Source organism: Mytilus trossulus, chromosome 12, assembly GCF_036588685.1.
Source record: "Mytilus trossulus isolate FHL-02 chromosome 12, PNRI_Mtr1.1.1.hap1, whole genome shotgun sequence".
NCBI classification, from domain to species: Eukaryota; Metazoa; Mollusca; class Bivalvia; order Mytilida; family Mytilidae; genus Mytilus; species Mytilus trossulus.
This window is the reverse complement of record NC_086384.1, coordinates 47,596,575-47,610,911: the sequence shown is the minus strand read 5'-3', so window position 1 is coordinate 47,610,911 and position 14,337 is coordinate 47,596,575. Positions and strand designations below refer to the sequence as shown.

At 32.7% G+C, this 14,337-nt stretch overlaps 2 protein-coding genes across 2 annotated transcripts; both read right to left on the bottom strand.

The window, feature by feature from the left end:
• Positions 1–7,055: 7,055 nt before the first annotated feature.
• Positions 7,056–9,107, bottom strand: LOC134692515 (uncharacterized). Its single transcript, XM_063552972.1, has one exon. It carries the CDS (start codon positions 9,105–9,107, stop codon positions 7,056–7,058), a length of 2,052 nt encoding a protein of 683 aa, XP_063409042.1.
• A 69-nt stretch (positions 9,108–9,176) lies between these two features.
• LOC134692514 (uncharacterized) lies at positions 9,177–10,076 on the bottom strand. Its single transcript, XM_063552971.1, has one exon. It carries the CDS (start codon positions 10,074–10,076, stop codon positions 9,177–9,179), a length of 900 nt encoding a protein of 299 aa, XP_063409041.1.
• Positions 10,077–14,337: the final 4,261 nt, after the last annotated feature.

The window sequence follows — 14,337 nt, the reverse complement described above, 5'->3', positions numbered from 1 at the left end:
GGCGTTTTATACCTTGTACTGTTTGTAAGAATATGTTCAATTAAAACCTGCAAATTTGCACTAACTTAAAAGTATATTTAACCAAGTTGTAGTAATGAAACGCTTTGATACTATTGACTCTGTTGGGATCATCATTTAATCTGTAATTGTAAACTTTTTCTCACAAAATTAACTAAACAAAGTATTGTACTGGCTTGACTTGGTAATTTGAAATCGTATTTGTATGTTTCGAAGAAATAACAGATGCATTATAGCTTCAATATTTGGACAATTATTCAGTAATGTTTGTAAAGGCGTGTGTTATAAACTGAAGTAACTAGATGTGTATAGTATATGCTTCACCATTGTTTTGATGGCTAACATCAAAATACTATATTAAGGAGGTTCGCTACTCAGATTCAACATAACAAGGATTTCAAATTACTTTTATTATTAGGTGGGACTTAAAAAAAGAAACTAAATTAGCTGAATGAAAATAAAGGTCAATGTGCATAATTTTGAGATAAAAACCATTGAAAATTTGGCAGGAAACAATTTTCTCTAGACTTTTCAGAAATTTAACATATAAAAAAAACCATGAAAAAATAACAGGGAAGTTATGAGATTCTCAAATATGACTTTTTAAAATATATTGAATGAAAATATGAAGAGAAAAATGGAGGTTAATGGGCGAAAATTAAGACGCACTTTGATGGATAAAACCAGAGGAATCCGAAAATCACCAAAAATATTGAAAAAAATAGTAGCAAAACTACTTATAACGAATTAAAATAATAGAAAGATAGATTCGTCAACAATGTTTAGTGAAAATAATAAATGTCCGTTTGATGACGTGTATTTAACTTGGATCTCATTTTTTTTTATATTTGTCAAACTTTTGTATATTTTTTACATTGTTTAAATGTTACATTGACTGACTTCTCTAAGCTTTGAAGTGTACTCGAATATAGGAAGTCGTGGATTTAACTCCCGATTGGACCAAAGATAAGATTTGAAAATGTATATTTGCTGCTTCTCTGCTATGCACACATGCTGAGTAAACTGTCGGATCGAATTCAGAGTCATATGCTTATGTCAGAAAGACTAGATGTTGCATGTAAAGAAGGACGTTACAATTCCGATCATCGAATCTGTCCAGAAAAAAACAACATGGTGCATAGTTTATTACATAGCCATATTTCGTCCAGAGTACCTATATAATTTGCAAATTGAAGTTCAACCGCTATCCAACCATAACAAAAAATACCAACCCCTAGTTTCTGAACTCACTGCTAATCGTTATTTTTATGTGGTTAATTTGGTTTGTCATTTCACAAATTGGACATATAAAGACTTTTTTTAAATTTTATTTCACTACAAAAAAAGGTCGAGGAACAAGTGCACATGTTCAAATCTTTATTTCGGTCATATCTTTTATCTGACGCAAACACCTCGTCAAGGTAATGGAATTATTGGTATGAGGGAACGTTGTCTCAGCCAAGCAAATTAAAAACAAAATAACGGGACCAGAAGCTCCTGACTTAACTTAAACATAAAAGGAAGCAAAATAATCTATTTTTGTATATGCTTTCCTTTAATAGTTAATGATAAGAACTTAGACACTAGTTAAAGGATATGACATTTCCCGAGTACACACATAAAAGGCGACGTTCAACACAACTTTTTTCTGTAGTTCAATGTAGCTTATTCATAGCAGAGAAATTCAAATTGAATGTTAAGTAGTAATCTAAAGCTGATGGTGTGGTAATGATTTGGTTATTTATTACTTATTTGTCTGTGGGGCACACGTACATGAATGCTTAATTAGTTTCAAGATCTTTTGTGTAGTATTAATTGTATACCAACAATATACAATGTATTATTGGTTGTCTGTTAACATATTTTTGGCAGGCTGTTACCTCATTTTTGTCTATTTCTTATTACAATGTTTGCTGTTTGCTTATAAAAAAGAAGATGTGGTATGATTGCCAATGAGACAACTATCCACAAAAGACCAAAATGAGAGACAACTATCCACAAAAGACCAAAATGACACAAACATTAACAACTATAGGTCACCGTACGGCCTTCAACAATGAGCAAAGCCCATACTGCATAGTCAGCTATAAAAGGTCCCGATAAGACAATGTAAAAAAATTCAAACGAGAAAACTAACAGCCTTATTTATGTAAAAAAAATAAACAAAAAACAGATATGTAACACATAAACAAACGACAACCTCTGAATTACAGGCTCCTGACTTTGGACAGGCACATACATAAATAATGTGGCGGGGTTAAACATGTTAGCGGGATCCCAACCCTCCCCCTAACCTGGGACAGTGGTATAACAGTACAACATAAAAACGAACTATAAAAATCAGTTGAAAAAGGCTTAACTCATCAGATAGACAAAAATACAAGTGGACGTGGCCGGGTACTTATACATCCCGACACAAAAAGACACAATGAACAGATCTGAGAGTACTCGCAGTTATCTGACAGCTAGTTCAAAGCCACTAACAACTAATAAAAAGATCATGCCTCGAAGACTTAACACTAACAGCTTACACATTTTATGGCTATTGTCGAATGTTTGTTTACCATTTTTTTGGTACTTTGTTACCACATTGTTGGATGTTTGTCATCACATTTTTTTTGTAATGTGTTTATTGGCAAAGAACTTCATATATGCAATATAATTATAGTAAATAAGTTCATAGTACATCAGCAAAATCGAGACAAGTACATAAAATTGATATTTTGAATCCTTCTATAAACGTATATTGATATTATTAATAATTTTAAAAAGGAATAGAAAATCTAAATCAAAGGTAGCATGGATTGGGTAGATATTTTTATTACATGAGAGTTTGCTTATAAAATCATTCTATTAGTTGGAGCCAGGGGTTCCAGCAGGCGTACGCTCTTTGCAATGGTTTATTTTTATAAAATATTATTTTTTCAATGAACAAATTTTCTTTAAGGTAATTTTTAAAGGCTACACTATTTACTTGTCCACATTGCATTTTTGTTTTGTATATATAATATTTGGTTAATAGTATTATGAGATTTCTTATGTAGTTTTTTTCTGTTTTTTCTAATATCCCAAATAAGACAATATCTAAATTAAGTGGTAGTTCAATTTGGACTTTTGCAAATATCCATTTATTAAGTTCTTCCTAAACATCAAAAACTTTTGGACATGTCCAGAATATGTGTTCAATAGTTTCTATTGAGTCTGAACAGAAAGTGCATTTATTGTTTTGTGAGATTTAAATTTTGTAGATAAATTTATTTGTTCCCAAAATTCTGTGATTAATTCTGTATTGGAGCCACTGTAATTTTGAGTTTTTAGTAATGTAAAATGGAAGTCTGTATATTTTATTCCAAATAATATTATGTCTATTTAGGATTAAAGACCACTTTTCCTGTGATGTGATATTGGTTATTTTTTTATTTAAAACATTATACATGTCTTTTTATCCTTTTGTAGATTTCATAAATATAGAAATAGTAGTTGGTATAATTGGCCCATAAGGCTTCATAAGCTGATTATTTTTAATATTAAGACTTTTCATATAGGAATAAACAGCTGACATTACTCCTTGAAATATAAGAAAGTTGGTATCAACATCATATGTTTTTTTAAATTCCTGCCAATTCATTAAATGTCCATCATTATCAATTAAATCATTTATTAATCAGACGCCCTTTTCAGTCCATTTTTTATACAGAGGGGTTTGATTACCAATTTTAATTTCTTTATTATTCCAAAGATTAGATGCGATAAAATCATATTCGTTCTTAATAGCTACTTTGGTTTGTAGTTCAGTCCAAGCATTAAAAACCTCCAGCCAAAAAGGATTTTTAACTTGTGTTCTTGGACCTACCAAGAATAATTCATTTAATTCAATTTTTTCAGTACAAGTTAGTAATTTACAATAGTTATTAGTTTGTTTGATTATTCTTCTTATCCAAGTTAATTTTAATCCTTTGATGTATTGTTTTAGATTTAACATGTTAAGTCCACCCAGTTCATATATTTGAGCAATTGTTTCCCTTTTAATTTTGTCTGGTTTACCATCCCAAATAAAATCAAATATTTTTTTTATGAATTGATTTAGTAATCCATTATTAAGATTTGGTAAAGTTAAAAATAGGTGATTGAGCTTTGAAATTATAAGACTTTTAATTATTGTAATTTTTCCAATTGGGGATAAGTATTTGTTAGACCAGCTTTTCATTGTTCTTTCTATCTCTTTAAATTTGGGTTCAAAATTTAGTGTTTCCATTTCATGTAAGTCTACTGAATATTTAATACCCAAGAGCGTAAATCTGTTGGAACCCCACTCCAATCCCCACTTTACACACATTGTATCTTGGCTATATTTATTTTTCCCAATCCAGACTACCTTTGTTTTCTCTAAATTCATCTTGAGACCAGACCATTAAGCATATAGTTCTAAAACACAGAGAGATGCATCTAAGGATTCTGGTGAACCATCTAAAATAAGTGTGGTGTCATCAGCATATTGTGATATCAAAAATTCAGAGTCTTCAATAGTAATACCTTTCATGTTTTCGTTTTTTCTAAGTAATATTCCTAAAATTTCTGCACATAACAAGAAAATGTAAGGAGATAAAGGATCCCCTTGTCTGCAACCTCTTTCAATTGTAAAAAAATCTGATAGAAAATTATTCTGCGTTATTGCTGATTTAGTATTTGTAAAAAAAGTTTTAACCCAATGTTTTATGGAATTTCCAAAGTTGAAAAAATCAAGAACTTGTTCTATGAAAATCCAGGATATTGTATCAAAAGCTTTTTCGAAGTCCATGAGGAGGAGAATGCCTGGGATATCATTTTCTTCAGTGTAGTGTAGTAAATCGTATATTAATCTGGTGTTTTCACCAATAAATCTACCAGGTATAAATCCGGTCTGGTCATTATTAATTAAAATTGTTAAAACTGACTTTATCCTTTCTGCAATGCAACTTGATGCTAATTTATATATATTATTTAAAAGACTGATTGGCCGCCAATTCTTCATGTATTGTTTTGGTTTGTCACCTTTTGGAATGAAAGTTATAATTCCTTGTTTTTGGGTAATAGACATTTCCCCTTGATTATAGCCATATTTAATTGATCTATGTATGAATTTACCTATATCAATCCAAAAAAATTTAAGAAATTCATTTGTATATCCATCCGATCCAGGGCTTTTCTCATTTTTCATTCTTTTAATTGCATCAGTCAATTCTATAAATGATATTTCCCCTTCTAACGACTCTTTCATATTTTCAGATAATTTTGGTATATCTTTATGGGGTAAAGCATTATTCAGATTAAAAGATTTTATAGTCTCATTTTTGGAATATAGATTTTTGTAATAATTTTTGGCTTCGTTTAGAATTTGTTTTTGGTTTTCAATTATATTTCCTGATTGATCAATTAATTTAGGAATTGTTATATTGACATAATTTTTTGTCTCTAAATTTATGAAAAACTTTGACGGTTTCTCTCCTTCTTCTACCCATTGTGTTTTTGACCTTATGTATTGACCCCTCATTTTATTTTGTCTGATAATTCTAAGTTCCGTTTTCTTTTTTTCTATCTGTTCCAAAATTTCATCTGTTTGGGTTATTTCTTCCAACTTGTTTATATCTTCAGCTAGCAAATGTTCTAATTTATTTGTTTCTTTCTTTTTAAATGAAGCATACGATATTGTTTTCCCCCTTATTTCAGTTAACAATGTTTCTAAAAATAATTGATCACTAATTGTGAACTCAATTTCACTAGGGTCTACTAAGTTTAGGTTTTCTCGATTATATACAAGAGAAGCATATTGTTCTTTAGTTTTATTTATTACCTCTTTTACAATATGGATATAATCTGGATCATATAAAAGAGAATTGTTAAATTTCCATAAACCCCTCCCAATTCTGAAGTTATTAAGTTTTATTTGTAAAATAATAGGCGAGTGATCTGATCTATAACTATTTTGTATCTTTAAGTCATGTACATTTGGATAAAAGCTCTGTGAAACTAAAAAAAAATCTAGTCTGGCCTGTTTTATAGGGTTTGGTTTCCTCTAAGTATATCTTTTACTTTCTGGATATAGTTCTCTAAATGGATCAGTTAAGTTGTAAATTTCCTTTATATTTAACACTCTTTCCTTAGCTTTTGGATTATTTATATTTAAGTAATTAAAAGTATCAAGGTCTTGATTTTGCACTAAGTTATAATCTCCTGTCACAATGACAGTATGATTATCAAATTCTTCAATTGTTTCGCTAACTTTATCATAAAAATCAGGACTGTTTTACTCAAGAAATACACGCCAGGTTGTTTAACATTTATTGTTTTATTATGATGTACGTTTCAACCTGAAATAAAGAACAAACCACATTTACTACATTGTAAGATATAAACATAACAGAATGATAAGTCTATAGTATGCCATGCATTGTCCGATGTATATTGTCACTTTAATTCAAACAAACTTACGCATTGACGAGCTCCAATATGTAAATAGCTTGAGCAAATAATTGTCAACATTTCTCTGTTCCGAGGGAAATTTAGTATCGGGGAAAGGAACGTAAATTACTATATCGCCTTGCGATACACTCCCGCCACGAACACTTCATATTAAACAGTTACATTTGTTTGTTCTTCAACAGGAAGTAGTAAGACTAGTCTGTGCACTGAACGGCGAATTTTTGTATCTGTGACATTTTGATAATCGGTTCCACTACCTCCTATGTTTTTGTAACGCACGGTCACATCACGAACATTTCCATCAAGACTCGGAATCGCCTCGTCAACCTGCTCCAGTTTCCATTTTCCACGCAAAGCATTGCTGTCTTGTACCAAAACCAAGTCACCTTTCTTGAGATTTCTATATGATGTATGCCATTTCTGTCTTATAATCAACATATGAAAATAATCACGAATCCACTTTCGCCAAAATGAATTCACTACGTTCTGGATAAATGCATGACGGTTTCTTGGATTACAATCCTGATTGTAATGTCCATTCGGTACTCGAATACTAGCTCTCCCGAGCAATAAATCATTCAGTATGTCCCTTCATTCGGATCACAGTTCTTTGTACCTATCGGTCTTTCATTTAACACATTAGCAGTCTCAAATAATACAGTTTGCAATTCTGAAAATGTCATCACTGAATCCCCTATGGCAACATCAAGACATTTCTTAACAGATTTGATAAGAGCTTCGCTACAACCATTTTCCCATGGTGCATCAGCTGATTTTATTATATTCCATTGCATTCCTTTACTAGTTCCAAATGTTTTAATATCGTCCCAATCCCATGTATGCACAACTTGCTTAAGTTCTTTTCCTGCAGCAACTAACTGCGTTCCGGCATCAGAAATCATCATTCTTGGATATCCACGAATCGAGACAAACCTTCTTAGCGCAATCAAAAAACTGTTCTTATCATATCCTTCAACAAGGTCAACATATACGCCTCTGCTAGTCAGACAGTTAAAAATCACTCCATACGCTTGCCCAAATGTCCTTCTTTTGACTGTATCACGGATGGTATACGGTCCGAATAAATCTACTGCACAGTAGTAAAAAGGTGGCGATGGATTCAATCTATATGACGGAAGCTTCCCCATCTGCTGTGTCAAAGTAGTTTTGTTTCTTTTTCTACATGTCACACATTTCTCCTTGATCTGTTTTATGGTGCGCCTAACACCAGGTATCCAAAACCTGCTTCTAATCTTCGCTAAAGTTGAATCAATTCCACCGTGATCCTCATTATGAACAGATTGTACGATAAGATTTGCTAAAGGGTGTTTTGATGGTATAAGAACAAATTCCGTTTGGTTCCATGATTCCTTAATCCAATCAGCCATCCTCTGTCCGACAACAATGATTCCATCCTGTCTTTTATAAGGGCCTAGTCTCTGAAATAGTGTCATGAAAGTTTCAGTGATTTCTCCTTGTGCCTCTTTGACCCACATATGTTCTGCTTGCTTAATTGATTTGGTGTTTAAAGTGTGAAATGTCCCTCTAAATGTTTTCTTTTTAATTATACTTAACACGAGTGCAGTCACACGGAGTAACTTTTCCAATCTTGAGAATCGGGATATATCAATATCGATAAGAGTAGGTGCTATCTTTACATTTCTCTTATCAATACATAGTGTCACACTGACTACGTCTGGAAGTTGTTTCGATTCTATAGTACTATCTTGTCTTGTTGGCCAACAATCGATAGACTCTCTCATGAATTCTGGCCCTCTTTGCCATACAGAATTTTCATCCAAGATATCAGGCTGTGTTGGTCTAGTTACTAAGTCGGCTGGGTTAAGGTCCCCTTGAATCCAATACCAATCAGAAGGATCGGTAATACTTTGTATTTCCGCAACTCTCGTTGCAACAAATGTTCCAAATCCGTAGCTTTCTTTTTGGATCTGTGCTCGAACAATCATTGAGTCAGTTATATGAATTATCTTTACAAATTCCCAGTCCATTTCTTGAATGATTTTTTGTCTTATTCGAGCCGCAAGAATGGCTGCACAAAGTTCGAGTCTTGGAATAGATAACTGTTTTGTAGGCGCAATCCTATTCTTGGAAAAAAGTAGTCTAGTCTCATAATTATTGCCAGTTTGCCATCGAACATACGCACATGCTCCGTATGCCACTTGACTTGCATCCGAAAATATTACCAATGTCGGGCTGCCAATAGTGAACTCTGGTTTTAAGCGTCTCGGTACTTTAATGTTCTCAAGTTCAAACAAACCTCTGAAAAACTCAATCCATGTTGTGGTTAATTGTTCATCTAATGGTGTATCCCAACCTATGTCTGACTTTGTACACATGCTTCGCATTAGAAGTTTGGCAGATAAAATATACGGAGTAACCAAACCAAGAGGATCGTAGATGCTTGACACCTGACTTAGAACCATTCGACGAGTCAAGTTCTGTGGGATATCGTCGATCTGTTGTGCATTTAAGTTAAAACCTGTTCGAACTCCCTTTCGCTTCGGCGAGAAGTTTAGCTTGATTTTTAATGTAAATGTATCCGACATTGGTTGCCATATCATACCAAGTATTTTCTCTTCATCTGTTCTGACAACGCTTAGTCCTTCCATTTCATCATTAGAATCTCCTGATACAATCCAATGTTTTATAGCAAATCCACCTTTGTGGAGAATGTTGTCTCAGTTTTGAATCAGGTTTTTTGCCTCCTTCATTGTTTCTTTTGACACCAAAATGTCGTCAACGTAGCTATTTTTGTTGATCATTTGAGCTGTATCTGGATATGTATGTGAACACATGTCAGCAGTCATTTGAAGTGCAATGGTTGCGATAGCACCGCTTGGTTTATCTCCAAATGTAACAGTTTGTAATACATAATGGTCTGGCAGCTTACTTGAATCCATATCTTTCCACACAAACCTGTGAGTATGTTGGTCTAGTAGAGACAGGTTTACAGAATTGTACATTTTCGATATATCTCCTGCTGTGGCTACTCTCTCCTGACGAAATCTCAAAAGTACTCCTAATAGATCATTTATTACATTAGGTCCCTTTGCCCAGTATTCGTTGGGTACGTGTCCCATGTACGAAGCTGACGAATTGAAGACTATTCTGATTGGTGTAGATTTCGATTCTGGTTTTAATACTTCATGATGATGAATGTAATGTACTGGGCCTTCATATTGTTGAATTTCCTTTTCTGTCAATTTCCTGGCTACATTCCGTTTAACCATGTCTTCAATTTGATTTTGATACGACTCACTATATTTTTGTCCCATCTTATGCAAGCGTTTCTCCGTTGATAAGAATTTAGCCTTAGCTGAGTTAACATTATTAGGCAATTCACTTGGACTCCTTTTCCATGGATACGATGCTTCCCACTTTTGACTTTCAGAATCATAATTGAGCCCGTTTCGTATCATTATTAACTCCCTCTCGTCCTGAATAGTATAGTTGTTGTTCCCGATTGGACATTTTCCGCATTTACAGTTCCCACATTTAGGTGTGCAGCTAATTCCAAGACTTTCTATTTCATAGAATTTATCAATGCTTTCTTTAAGGGGTAAATTTTCAATGTGCATGTCATTAGTATTATGTATTATTCTTGATGCATGATTGATTCTAACAGCATTGCTATTGACGTTTTTGATAGGATTGTAACATAGTATGACTTCCTCGTAAGCAGTATCCGAATTGATTCTTCATCAGTTGCAAGTTCCCAATCTGATCAATCTTGGTAGGTAATAAGGCGCAACAATTAGTGCCAATCAAAAGTTCAATTTTACCTGTCTGTCTAACAATATCGCTTGTCTTGATGCCTCTGAACAAATTGACAACATTTTGAACATTTACTTTAGATACATCTGCCGTTATCTCGTCCATACCATATACCTTGATTTGCCAGGTTTCGCCATGCGCGTCGCTTAATGGTAGAATGAACTCCTTGCTTTGAATACTATCAGTGCTGTTTCCAACCTTTGTTACTGACAGTGTTACGTTACGTCCCTTTAGATTCAATTTTCCTGCCAATTCACGAGTAATCAAAGAAATGTTCGAACCTGGATCCCATAAGGTGGCCACCTGAATTCCGTTGCATGTAACGTTGCTCACCATTAAAATAACGTTTTCCCGACCACGATCATCATTAACAATGTCCATTGAATTGTGAAATGCCAAAGCAGATACTGGAATGCCATGAAGAGCAGGATGGTGATATTTTCCGCATTTTGTATGATCTTCATTGATTATGTCACAAGGATTTCGTCTACTGCAATCACGAGATAAATGTCCAGTCTTGAGACAACTAAAGCAACACCCATTTTTCCGTAACAGTTGAACTTTGCTTTGTTCATCCAAATTAAAAAACGCATAGCACTGTCCAATATCATGTCTATCAGTTTCGTGATACCAACATTTTTTTCTGATTCAAGGCCTTATTCTGATTTTGCCGATCGAATTTTCCATCTGTGTTCTGATTTGGTCTACGACGTTGAACAGCTTCGGTAACTTGAGCTAAACCATTAACCATCTGTTTCATGATAACCTGATTTTCCTTTAGAAGTACCTGAATTGATGACTGATCTTCTCCTACCTGCATAACATGAGCAGCACTTTTGATGTTTGTGGCACCTTCCCGTAAATCTGATTCAATGTACTCCATTGCATTTTTTTCTTCGAGTAGGAAATTCATAAAGTCCTTAAATTTGAGCGATCGGTCCCTTTGTTTTCGAATAGCCCATTCCCTTTTCTGAATTGTCGGTAAAAGTACCTCTATTTGACTCATCATAGTTGCAGTGTCCATTTCCCTTTCCATCTTCATTTTACACAAATCCAACCAGCATAGCTCAATTATATCTACTGTTTGTATGAACCCTTTATTGTCACCATCAGATACCTTTTTGAGCGATTTAAGTTCATATAAAACTGATTCAGCAATGCGCTCTTCTCTTCCATATTTCATGTCTAACCTTTTGAACATTGCAGTGAAGTTATCATCAACTCCTTGAACCGTTTTCAAAGCTTCTCCGGACAAACACTGTTTTAATGCAAAGGGATCCGGAGTCATTAATTTTGAGTAATCATTTCTAAAGCTGGGATACTCTCTTACATTTCCACTAAATGTTGGTGCCTCTAAACGTTTGACTTTAACAGTATTTGGATGTTCCTTTGTTGCGTTTACCTTTGATTTATCTTCTTTGTTTTTCCTATTTATCATGACTAAATCGGCTCTTGCGTCGCATAATTGACTGTAGTTCTTGTCCATATCGGAGTTAGCAGTGTTAATTATGTCACCCTCTGTTTCATCATCAGAGTCAAGGATATTTAAATAAGCAGAATGTTCCCCTTCTAATTTTTCATATGCATGTTCCATGTCTTTAAGTATTTCCTGGAGAACCTCCCCATTTTCTGTTTTAGTTTGTTCTTTGAATCTATTGAACACTCTGTGAAACTGACCTTTTGCTGTGCTTCGTTTCTTCTTCCGTAATTTTATCTTATTCAATTTATCTCCATCTTCAGGCTTGTCTTGTGAATCCATACTTTCTCTTGCGTTGAAATGTTTTACTCAAGAAATACACGCCAGGTTGTTTAACATTTATTGTTTTATTATGATGTACGTTTCAACCTGAAATAAAGAACAAACCACATTTACTACATTGTAAGATATAAACATAACAGAATGATAAGTCTATAGTATGCCATGCATTGTCCGATGTATATTGTCACTTTAATTCAAACAAACTTACGCATTGACGAGCTCCAATATGTAAATAGCTTGAGCAAATAATTGTCAACATTTCTCTGTTCCGAGGGAAAATTAGTATCGGGGAAAGGAACGTAAATTACTATATCGCCTTGCGATACAAGGACTGTCACTATTTGGACCATATAATGTAATTAAAGTAATATTGTTATCTTTAATTTTAATATTCAATCCTAATAGATTTCCATTTTGATCTTTTTTGCTTTGTAAAATCTTATATTCAAAATTATTATTAAATAAAATGGCCACTCCTCTTTGATTTGAAGAAAAGGAACTAAAGACGCATTCTCCACCCCATTGATTCTTAACAAATTGTTCATCTTTTTCAGAAAAGTGTGTATCTTGAAGACAATACATGCTACAATCTTTTGCTCTTAGATAGTCTAAAACATCTCTTCGCTTTTCAATTGAATTAAGTCCTTGGCAGTTGTATGAGACAATCTGAATAAGATTATTTTTCATTTAGAGTATAAATGACATAAACAGTTTGAAACATTATTTATATAAAATGACAAAAAAAGTCCAACACAACTGACAATAAGTACAGAAAATTTAACACAATGTATGTTATGTACTAATGGTCTGGTCTCTGATTCAAACATGATGTTAATTGTAATACTTCTGCTATAAATTTCTATATCTTCAAGTATATTTGCCAATAAAATAATAAAGAAAATAATAAAACATTGTACAGAAAAGAAATGAAAAAAAAAATGAGTAAAAAATAAATGAAAATAATAAATACGAGTAAGTCAATAAATACAGGATATATACCTACAAATGGTATAGTCACCCAGCTTACTGAAATTACAATTTATAGTCTGTTGTGAGAAAAAAGGGGGGATTGTTATACTTTGATCAAAGGTTAACATTATGAAATGATCATTTATTGAGCAGAAAATATCACTTGATTTATGAATAAATCAGCTGTACTCATCATTCTTTTGAATCCTTGATTAAATAATATTTTTTTAAGTATTTAAATATACTTAGCACAGCTCTTGTTTCAAACTAAAAAAAATTCAAATGCAATGAATATCTTTTGAGTTATTTCCCTTTGATTGCAAAAAGTAGAGTGTTGTTAGACCTTGATAATTATCTTTGTCTTTACTTTTCCTAAAGTGTGATATAAGGATGTTTTGGTTAAAGTTATTTTTATTTTCTAGTGTCACTGTAAAGGTTTCATTGCATGTTTATGAACATCTTTGGTATAAATATTATCCATTAAGAAGTCTGTACTATAGTACCTGAAACTTTAGTCCTAAAAGTGGATTATGTAAATGAAAACAATATATGTAACAGCAAAATAACAACTACTACCTGTGTTTAAGGAGCAATGTAATAAATTATTGCAATGCATATCAAAGCTTCCTATTCATAATATGAAGTCATAGCTTATTGGACTCAAGATAATGCAAACTTTATGCTAATTCTAATTTCATCTATCCATGTGTTCAGAAAAAGAAAGGCCTGCTTTAAATTTTAATATAAGTTATAAATGAATTAATTATCACTGTTAAGTAAAAAGCTATATAAATTATAAAGTCTAAATTATACGATTATGTTAACCGGCATTGTTTTGTAGTACTGTATCATTATAAATTGTGATTAATACTATGTATTATTCCTGTTTTTACACATGTATGTGTCTGACTATGTACTAGTATCATATTATGTTATGTGTAGCCGTCATTTTGGACCAATTAATATTCTGTACCAGGATACATGTAAGTAAGTCATGGTTATACATGTTATATCGCGACATTACATGTGTACAGAAGTAACTCTTTTATCTAGGAACCTATATATCATATAAATCAATATAAGATTAATTCGCCATCTCAGAATCTATAGCAATGTTAGTAAAACGTACACTAAATTGTTTTGATTGGTTTGATAATAATATAATGTAACTTAATTGGCTAAAGTTTTGTACATGTACATCTTAATTTCAAGAGTAATTATTTTAATAATGGCCTTCAGCTTCTGAAACAGTGAATTATCAAGTTTGATAACAACATGCTAAACATGCTAAAGGCATATATTCTGATTTAAATACACAGCAAAAGCAGGAAATTTGC